Below are 10,089 nucleotides of genomic sequence, written 5' to 3' on the forward strand. Positions count from 1 at the left end.
TTCGTTCAGAGTAGCGATTGACTTTGCAGTCGAATTTTTTATATGAAAGACGCGAAATCATTGGACAAAACATACACGATTTAAGTTTTATTATCGTACCAAAACTATAAAAGTGTAAACCGATATTTAGCGTTGAACGTATGCATTCGGTGAATTTTAAAACATCGTCATTCGCTTTTTCTATCGGTTGTTTCCAACTGACCGTTACTGCAATTTTTTTTCCATCTAATCTTCGCGTCAGTCAAAAAATAAATCGCGTCAAACAATTCTGCATACAACATGGTGTAATTTTTTTTTTGTCGGCGAAAGGATAAAAAAAAAAAAAAATAAAAACGAGGAGAAAATGAACGAAAAATACTGTGTGACAAACGTCGCGTCGATCGATTCCGGTGATCGGGCACGAATCACGCGCGGAAAGCTTAATCGATTCGGCCGGAAATCACCGGCTCGATGCGAAGTCTCGCGCGTAAAATTCAGTCGCGTTAATCATAACGTCACGAGCATCCATCCCGATAGAGACTGACAAAGCACGTACACGGGCGTCCACGCGCGCTTAATGAATCCCCTTGTGCTCGATGTGTTCGGGCGAAAAGCACGCAAAATACACGACACGCGCGCGAAACACACGACAACGCGCGCGTACACGCGCCAACAGACCTGGGCTGTTGCTGGCATCCGCTTGTTGCCACGCTTCGGACACTTTATGATATCGTGAAATAGCTATCTCGTACAGTAACGTTTCTGTAACTCGATCGCGACGAAGAGTTCAACGATTGCGAGAATATTTTTTCGGAAGCTCGTAGAATTTTCTAAAGAAAAAATCAATCTTTGTAACAATGGCATTTCTATTTTGACACGAGTTGGAATCAAGTCTCGTTTGAAACGTTCGACGGTAGAGCAAAGTTACATCCGACCATGTCTCTGGTTGAATTTGGACTGGTTTCGTACGATAAATACTCGATAAAAATGCTCGTGCTCAGAGACGGATTTGCCCAACGTAGAACGTTTATTGATCCAGCCAGGATGTCCTATAATAGCGACGAATGCTCATAGAGACTGTTTCAAGAATCAGTCTCGTGTCCCGTTTAAATTTGTATCAGCGTATTAACCGCAAGTTACGAAGTCACTTTCAGTACTTAGCGAGTGAAACGTGCCTGGTCAAGTAATTCAATTGGTGGCACCTGGGAGCAACTGCTACTTTGATTAACCGAGAATCGGAATACCTATACTTTACTCTACAAATACTCTAAATGAAGTTGTAGGATAAAGTGCGTTCAATACAGATTTTCACAGTTGAGCGTTTATAAGATTAACTGAAAATTACTTCGAGGAACTCGTGACACAGAGCAGGGTATCTCGTCGGGTCTAAATTGTTTCCACCGCTACCGAAGATAAGAAAAAACGTCGAATTGTAAGAGAAGTTGGAGTCGTTTCAAGAAATCTGGTAATGACGAAAAATGTTATTCTAAACTACAGCACGATGTTACAGAGAATAGATGCTGATATACGAATTATTTGAATGTCATTCCGAGTTGAATAGGTTGTCTGATCATTGATCGACTTATTTCATTTTACTGCAGTGTCGTTCTGATTGCGTCAGAATCTATATACTTTCAGACATTTCATCATCGCTGTTTTTATATCTATCGACTTCTCCATTACGCTTGCTTAGGTGAAGAGATCATTCCGAGTAATTCTTACAGGTAAACCGTTTCTAGTGTTTCCCTCGTATCGAGGCATGCTATGACTCGTGCAATATTTTGGTTATACCGTAGCAATCATATGCAAAAATAGTGTTAACGAAAAAATGAGATAAAAGATACGTTTTCCACCAGATGGATGGACGAATAATGCAATTAAGTAAAAATGTGATTCGAAAGGTGTTTCTTCGTCTTCTCCCGTCGTGGAAGATCGTAGCGTGTACGAGAAGAGGGAACGTGGATTAAAACCCGTACAGGAGAGAGAGGAATATTTTTGGTGATATTCGGTGGCCGAACAAGGACGTCCCTGTAATAGTGCGAAATAATCATAGACGAAGTGGTTGAAGAGGTATCGGTGAGGGGGTTGTTGGAAATCGGTCGTTCGAAGAATTGGAAGAAAAGGCGAGAATAGTCTGGGGAAAAGACAGGGGACCGAGATGATCAAATGAAAGGGGAGAGGGATGAAGATGGTCGCATGAACCGGCGACGAATAGCAGGGGATGTTTCAGTTAGCGATGGGATCAAACGTGACTCGGATGGTATTGATGTGCCTTCGTTAAATCGATATTTTAATATGCCAGCCGCTAATTATATTCTATCCTTCTTGAATTTTATCCATTTTTCGATTTCGTTCCTTTCTTATTTTCCCCGAGACAACATCGGCGTATCTCGATCGCGTTTTAACCATTTAACGAGTATTTCTACATATAGGAATCCGAACATGTATTTGTTTCCCGGATATCGACGTCAAAAGACAATGTTAATTTACATTTATTCAAATCAAATGTTTCAACTTGGTGATTAATTCTCCGAGTTGTCCCCGTTTTTAATTGATTTTACTCGTGAAGCAGAATTTTCCTCGCGTTTGAATAGCTTCAAATCGAGGACGAATCGAGCTTTCAAACGCACGGTTACTATTTCTGTTGTGCCACGTTGAATTTGCAATTCGCCGAGCTCTTTCGTTACAATATCTCGCTCTTTTTACGCTAAATAATTTTGCTAAAATCACAAATGCATCTTAGAATTCTCTCCGATCGATACATTCCACAAAATGTACAACAATTCAATGCGTTTAAAAAAAGAAAAAGAGACTCTCAATTTAGGTAGAAACCGGAGTGAAGAAAAACGGAGAACCGAAACAAGGTCTCTGGAAACAAGTAAATTAATCAGCCATAAAATTCCTCGTACGCCGTTTCCACTATGAATTCGCTTAAAACTGACAAAGCTCGACCAATCAAACGACAAATCGATGAAAAATAGCAAGTAGGTCTCGGATCGGTCCCATCGCTATTCCACGATGGAAAGAAAGGAGAAAGAGGAAGGAACGAGGAGGCGTAGAGGGACGTACGGGGCATCCGAGCAGAAATCGCACGCGCAGGCGCCATTTCGCAAACATGGCCAGCCATCTTGCGATGCGTAGCGTTCGAACGGCGGAGAAGGGGTTGGAATATAACCGTTCTTGGTATCGAACTGCGCTTCAGTACCTACGGAGACAGAGACAGGCATAGAACGTCCTTTAACACCTCTGCAATCGCTACGCGTTCACCATTTTTTCCCCCTTTCAACCTCTTTTCTCTACTCTTCCTCTTCTATCCCCCTTTTTTCCTTTCTTTATCTCCTAGTTTTACCATTTCGTTAATTTCTCTTCTACGTTCTTTTTACTTCGATTCTTTTCTTTCATCGCTAAAATCCCGTTGAAGTTAACCAAGTATGCGGCCACGCGAATAATTGATCGCGCCAGTCGCGAGTCGGTGTGAAACTGAAACGATACATCGCGATCTCCGCTCCGACGTCTCGAACAAGGAAACGTAATATATCTGTCGAAAATTTTCAAAGCCACTTTACTTCTCTGTTTCTCTCGGCGAATCTTGCTCAGCCTCTTTCTCTCGTTTCTTTCTATATTCGCCGATCTCTTTGATTAAGTACAAGCTGGTACATTGTGTAATTAAGAGTCGTCGATCGCTTACGTGTGAAATCGAAACGTTGTTTGAAAGCTCCCGAATCGTTGCCTGCTGTCTGATCAACGTGTTTTAACTCGGGGGCCTTTCTTTCAACGAATAGTACGGTGATTTCACGGCGAACCAATGTGGTGATTCGATAGACGATAAAAAGTTTCGTTTCGGAAATAGAAAGTATTGCCGGTTTATAAATTGGAAAAAAAAAACACGTCGATCAAAACGGGATTTAGTCGATTCAATATATGAAAATAGCAATGTACGATGGTATCGTGAGTTTTTCATTTTAAATGATTTTCGAAGTAGCTTTTCGTTCGCGGTTGGTTAGAAATTTCTTGGCGAACGAGTGTGACTGGTCATTTGTTAAAAGCGGCACAAAGCGTGCGCCAAAAACCGGGTCATCCACTTCTCGCGAAAAATCGATACGAAATGGTGGAACGCGATTCCTGGTCTGACCACTGGTTGACTCGTTCCACTTGCTGCGCCGTGGATAGTCATTTTTCAATGGCGAATTTTGTGATTCGCGTTACACTGGGTCGCTGCGTTAGTTACGTCGCGTTTAAACCAAGTTTGCCAATATCGTGTCATTAGACGATTCCAACGATACGAAATGACGTTGAACGATCAGCAAGAACGAATTTTCGTCGAAGGAAACGAGATAATCCGATTCTTCGATGAAAAATATTCCTAGAGATCGTATAGATATCACTATCCCTAATTGTTTCCTACGTTTATATTTTTTCACCGCCATATTCTTTACTCTCCAATTTTTTTTACCGCGTTGCTATTTCTCTTCTCATCCTTTGTTCGGACGAATTAAAATTCTTTTTATCGTTCTATTTATTGGATATCGTACAACGACGGATGCGAACTCTTCGAACATCATTCTTCTGGAGCCAATTCGTGGATCTAATCAGGTGCACATGACAGTGAAATAATCGTCGTTAGAAAGCGAGACGTTGTAAGTCGGTCTCGAATAAAATTCCGTCGAAGCCAGCTGTATCTATTTGATCGAGAAGTTCCAATGCGATACGATTCGCGAGCAAGGCGACGTTCTCTACCTGTTGCACGTTGCTTTCATAGGAAATTGCCTTACCGACATATTGAACATTGTCATTCCTGTCTATGGATGGTAATCCTGTGCAGAAACGTGCCACTGTGGGATTACAACGCCTTCTTTTTGTCTTTTTTCATCGTTATCGGCCTCGTACGCGCGATAAAGTCACTCGTTCTCATCTGTAAACGCATTTGTTCAGTGTGGTGCAATTTATCAACGTACTCTTCCTTTAGAGCTTATTATTGCGCCTGATATTTCCCCACGTCTGACGGAAGATCGTTTACCGTTCCGTAAATGGTACGCGGAGAATATTTACGAAGCTTTTGCTTTTCCTTTCTTTTAATTTAAAAAAGATCTTGCTACAGGGGGGAAAAACGTAAGGGAGCAGTTCTTGGATATTCGTAGAATTAATTTTCTCGTAGTTCGGTGTAGCAACGATAGGAAAAGTATTTCAATTAAGGGAAAGAAGTCGTAGAAACGATGCACCGCGAAATTGGTTCGTCTTGCTTTATTATTTTGATCGTTTCCAATGAAATCTCGTATTACTCTATTCGACGTTTTAATCCGGAGAGAAAAATTATTCGATCGTTCGAATTAAAATTCCGGAGAGCAATATCAAAGTCGGTAATTTTCGATTTCTTTAAACTCTGGATTACCGAACAGCCGAGAAAGATTCTCACGAGGAAAAGAATAGATGGCTCGTACCATAGCTACACACGTTTCGTTCTGATAAACGTGGATCGCGTCGAGGAAATTAATTCCGCTTCGTAGAAGGATACTAAGTGTCTACCTGTTGCACCACGCTGCCAGACGAAACGGTCTCGATCGTTTTTGGAGAATCGCGAAAGTGAAGGAGAAATACAGAGAAAGAAAGAGGAGGAGAGAACGACAGCACTTGGCGAATGAAAAATTTTACGCGTCTACGCGTACGAAGAAACCTGCTGGTACGTCGTTGCCTTCGCAACTTGTTGCTAGTCGTTCAGAGATCTCTCCACTTCTCGATTCTCGGTGCTGCTTCCTGCACACAGGTAATTTTCCCACTAATTTTCAAACTAGAAAGATACTCGTTTCTCCGAATAGACGTTATGCACGCAAATGCCTGAGAATGAGAACGCTTTTCATAAAAGACGCTGCTTACCTTCAATTTAGAAGTACGTATCGCTGAATTACGTCTCTGCTTGGCTCTAAACGTTTTCTTGGCAATTTTTTATACAGCAGTCGCTTTGATTAAATACCGACTGACTTACGTTCGGAATATTCCCTGTTATTTCTTTCTATAATTTCTTTATAGACTTTCCTATAATCTTCTTCGGTCTGTGCCTTCTACTTGTCTATTCTCAGATCTACGTTTAATTATTCACAAAGCTGTCGTAAGTCTTCTCTCGTTTAGTCGGACCTTCTGTTCTTTGTGGTTTTCGTCCCTTATATACCAGCCCGTGTCCCGACGTTAATTCCTTTTTAATTACAAGTACCGCGACATCTTATCTTACGTTCACGGTTCATCGATATTCCTTTGACATTCGAGGAAAAAAATTCGTTCGGCTATCGTTTCAATCTCTTCGAGTCTGTTTCATTCGGAAGGCTCATCTCCTTTGTCGACGATATTTCGTTTCTCCTAGTTTCTTTTTGCCGCTCGCGATCCTGCAGATCTCTCGGATTATCGATCTCCTTGCTCGATGTCTGAAAGGACAGTGCGCGTTTCTAATTCCCAAATGCAACATGCCGATATCGTAGTGCCGTATAAACCTTCTGCGATTCGTTGCTATCTACGCGACAGATTAAAACGGTTGCATTCGTAGTTTCTCTCGTTGAGCGTGAGTTACGTAGCTCGAAGCGTGTTTTAAAAAGTTATAACAAAAATACTCGGCTGCTTTCTGCTCCTCGTTGAATACCCAGAGAAATTAAAAAGAAATTTACGGTTTCCAACGGGATAACTTTCTCAACTTGGAGTCGAGCGATTGACGTTTCACGTAGCATCGAACTATAATCCAGGCTTAAACCGAGTGACCCGAAACTTTTGTCCGCCAGTGCGCGTTCTCACGATACTTGACGCCATTTTCCTCTGACGCAACACCGAGCAAAGGTGTTGGTTTGTTAGTTCGTTCGACAAACGCAGGACGCGACAAAATGACGAGAAAGGATGGAAAAATTCGAAATATCCGTCTCGCTGAGTTATGCGCGGACAGTGTAGGGACTCACCTGTTGCGCGTTAATTCGTCGCCAGGGAAAGAGGGTCGAAGGGGACCGGTAAAGGGTAGAAAAAAAGACATCGCGGCCGCTCCTTTCGTGCAATATTTAAACAATTCTCTTCGACACGCGCCATACGCGACCTGTTGCGCTGTTAATTTAATGAAAAATTCAGGCTTTCCAGCCAGGCGCCGCCCTGGAATTTCATTGACCGACGTATGTAGGAGGTCTTGAGGAATGTCTCTTGCTTTATTCGCCTCGAACCAAGCCTCCGAGGCACGTGCCGGGGACTTGTCTCGCGAAATGAAGTTGAAATGTTGAAGAGACGCGCATTTAGGTTGATGTATAGCGACGGTTCAACTTTCACGATGAGTCGCTTCTCGCTTTATGTTTTTTCTCATAAGTTATATATCTAAATATTATATTTAACAGTTGTTACATCGAAACTTTTTTTAATTGTAGGTGCTGTAGTGGGACAAAATTCTCGTCCTTTCCGTGACACTGATCCTTCGACGATCGATCCACTAACGCCAGCGTGGTATTTTCAAGATACGCTCCTGTTTCCCTTCGACGATAGAAGCCTCGCCTTTAGAATGATTCTAATTGTATAGCGATTACGGTAAGCGATTTTAATGTACCCATAATGTTCTACGTAACGACGTTGTATCGTTTTATTGTGCCTTCGGAAGGATTCAAAGTAAATTCGGTGTATATTAAATACGATTCGTAACAACTTTAACGACCATCGCGATAACCTGCGTGAACTACGTACCAAACATATAAAAATTCCGCTTTTTCCCTATTTCGTTTCTCGCGAAGAAAATAACGCCGGTGTACCGACTCCGTTAGGGGTTAGGGGTGGCTCTAACCAATTTGAAGCCTGCTCGATTTTATCGGAAGTCAGGTCGGTAGACAGTGCAGCCGAACAACACCGCAGCAATTTAATTCAACGAGCAATTCTTCCATCGACCTCGGCAACCACGAGAATAAAGTTTCGGGAAGAAAAGATCCGCCAGAGGCGTGTTGCTATCGATCGGCGTGTTCGGTGTGCCGTTTTCGGTTGCGTGCCTAATTTCCGGCCGATTTTCTCGCTGTTATTAGATAACGCGAAGACTAATCGCCGAAATTAACCGGTTTAAAGAGCAAAACTACAAAAAACTAAGAATAGAAAATGCCAAAATTCGGGAAGTATGGTCGATTACGTTCATTCAATGTTAAGGCATCGATAATCGCAATTGGAAGCAATGTTTAATCGCTCGAATCGCATCGACTAATCGTTAAAAGTAGCTCTGAATATTATCACAGACGAAACTGTTTAAAAATCATCCGTCATCGATCTTTCGTTTTGAGCTATACTCGTGCAATACTTATTAAAAGTACTAAAATTAAAAAAAATTATAACGTTCGATTCGCGTTAATTATTCTCAAAGATCCGTATGACACGTGTATCAGTGAACGCTCCTCTTTAAGACTCGAGTCGATACGATTTCTGCCTTTTGAGACGTCGTCGTTCGATCCAAAGCATAATTTTGAGTATTTCGCTATGTTTACTCTCGTCGCACACTCGTTTACTACGCACGATTTACGTACGAGTCGCCAGAGCTAGGCGATGACAGGACGCTGAGTCAACGTCGTTTTTATGTTGCTGCCAGCGACGTACGTAATTTCAGGAAGAAAAAGTAGGTCACTCCGTATCTTAGAATCTCAGCTACCGTTTTGCCATGCCGCGTGTCTAAGACTCTGCGCTCGTATCTCGGAAACTAATCGAGTTATCGACTCGAAACAAAATCGAGATTAAAGAGCAAAACTCTGTTTCCTGTGCGACTCTTGACACCTTCCCTGACGGAGTTTCGCGTTAAATTTGGCTGTTTGAAGAAAGTTCCGCTAGCTTTGGTATTTGGTGGATGCAAACTTGGGTATACAAATGTTTCGTCGACGTACACAGATGCTCAAATAAGCGTTGAAACGAGTAGATCGGAGACGAAAGAAAATTTTCTTTTTCGAAGAAAGAAACTACCTTCCGCGAGTGATCCATTTACCGTTATTCCGAAAAATATATAATCCTCGAATTTTCTTGACACCATCTGTCGAAAGTATCCTTCTCGCGCAGTCTCGTTGCAGACCTAGCATACACCCTTGATATTTATATTTATTACAACTATCCCAAAAGCAAGTTTTGTTGCTCGTTTAAACCATCTTATATAGCATGCCATTATCTACTTGGTCGGGACAGAGATTTAGCCGGTGCAGCGACGATTTCGCGACTAAGGGTGGCAAACGAAGAGCGATAAAGCTCTATTTACGAGGCTCGCGATAGCAAAGTCCGTTCTGAGTACATCGTATACGAGAAAACGATCAAGGATGCGCGTTAGTCGGCCGCTTAATGGGCCGCCATTCTCGAATTCATTAGGCGATTGTCTAATTAAGTTAATCGACTCGAGCTCGTCTTGCCATCGTAAAAGTCGCGTAGCGCGCCTCGACGCTGACGCCAGACACGTTCTCAGCGCCGAAATTGTTACTTTGCCACGGCCTAATGGCGATAGAAGTTATGACCCGGTTTATTCGATGGCGGATGACCAGGATTATGGCTATCCCATGGACGTTCTATTTCTTATATCTGCGTTGTTATCGATAACGCGGGCCAAGCGTTTTTTTACGTCATACCCTTTCACGAATTTTCGATCGTTCTCGTGGTAACTTAACGTTGGTATGGTAACGTTACAGCCGTTACATTTGCATATACCTAACAAGTAGCTATAAATTACCAGAATACCAGGAATTGGACCAAAAATCCCTCGAAATCACCGATTAAATGGAGAATTTCTCGTTCCTCTTCTCGCAAGAGATACAGCCTCAGCAGTACCACTAACAAGCGTCGAACGATCGATACAATTATATTCCCCGATCATTGATATCCCTGCAGCAAATGATCCGGTTCGAAACGGGTCATAAATCCGTGGCCTATTAGCCGCCACGTGGTTCACGGATTCGGATTCAAGCGATCGTTCCTAATTATATGTCGCGTTTAATTGACAACCTTTAATTAAAACAGCCGCGAAATCGAGAATCGAACGAGCGAAACACGACCCGTTAGGTGAAATTCGTCGAACGATAAAGGATACGAATGCGAGGAAACGCGCGAGAACATACCTTGGATCGTCCGACTACCAAACAACCACATAGCTGCAAT

The 10,089-nt window shown here is 42.4% G+C and overlaps 1 protein-coding gene across 1 annotated transcript; it reads left to right on the plus strand.

Moving 5' to 3' along the window:
- Nucleotides 1-4,315: 4,315 nt before the first annotated feature.
- Nucleotides 4,316-7,513, plus strand: LOC117213493. Its single transcript, XM_033458871.1, has 3 exons — nucleotides 4,316-4,572; nucleotides 5,523-5,740; nucleotides 7,362-7,513. Exons 1-3 carry the CDS (start codon nucleotides 4,520-4,522, stop codon nucleotides 7,508-7,510), a joined length of 420 nt encoding a protein of 139 aa, XP_033314762.1. The 5' UTR covers nucleotides 4,316-4,519; the 3' UTR covers nucleotides 7,511-7,513.
- The last annotated feature ends 2,576 nt before the right edge of the window (nucleotides 7,514-10,089 follow it).

This window comes from Bombus bifarius, unplaced genomic scaffold (genome assembly GCF_011952205.1).
Source record: "Bombus bifarius isolate JDL3187 unplaced genomic scaffold, Bbif_JDL3187 scf7180000009111, whole genome shotgun sequence".
Classification (NCBI taxonomy): domain Eukaryota; kingdom Metazoa; phylum Arthropoda; class Insecta; order Hymenoptera; family Apidae; genus Bombus; species Bombus bifarius.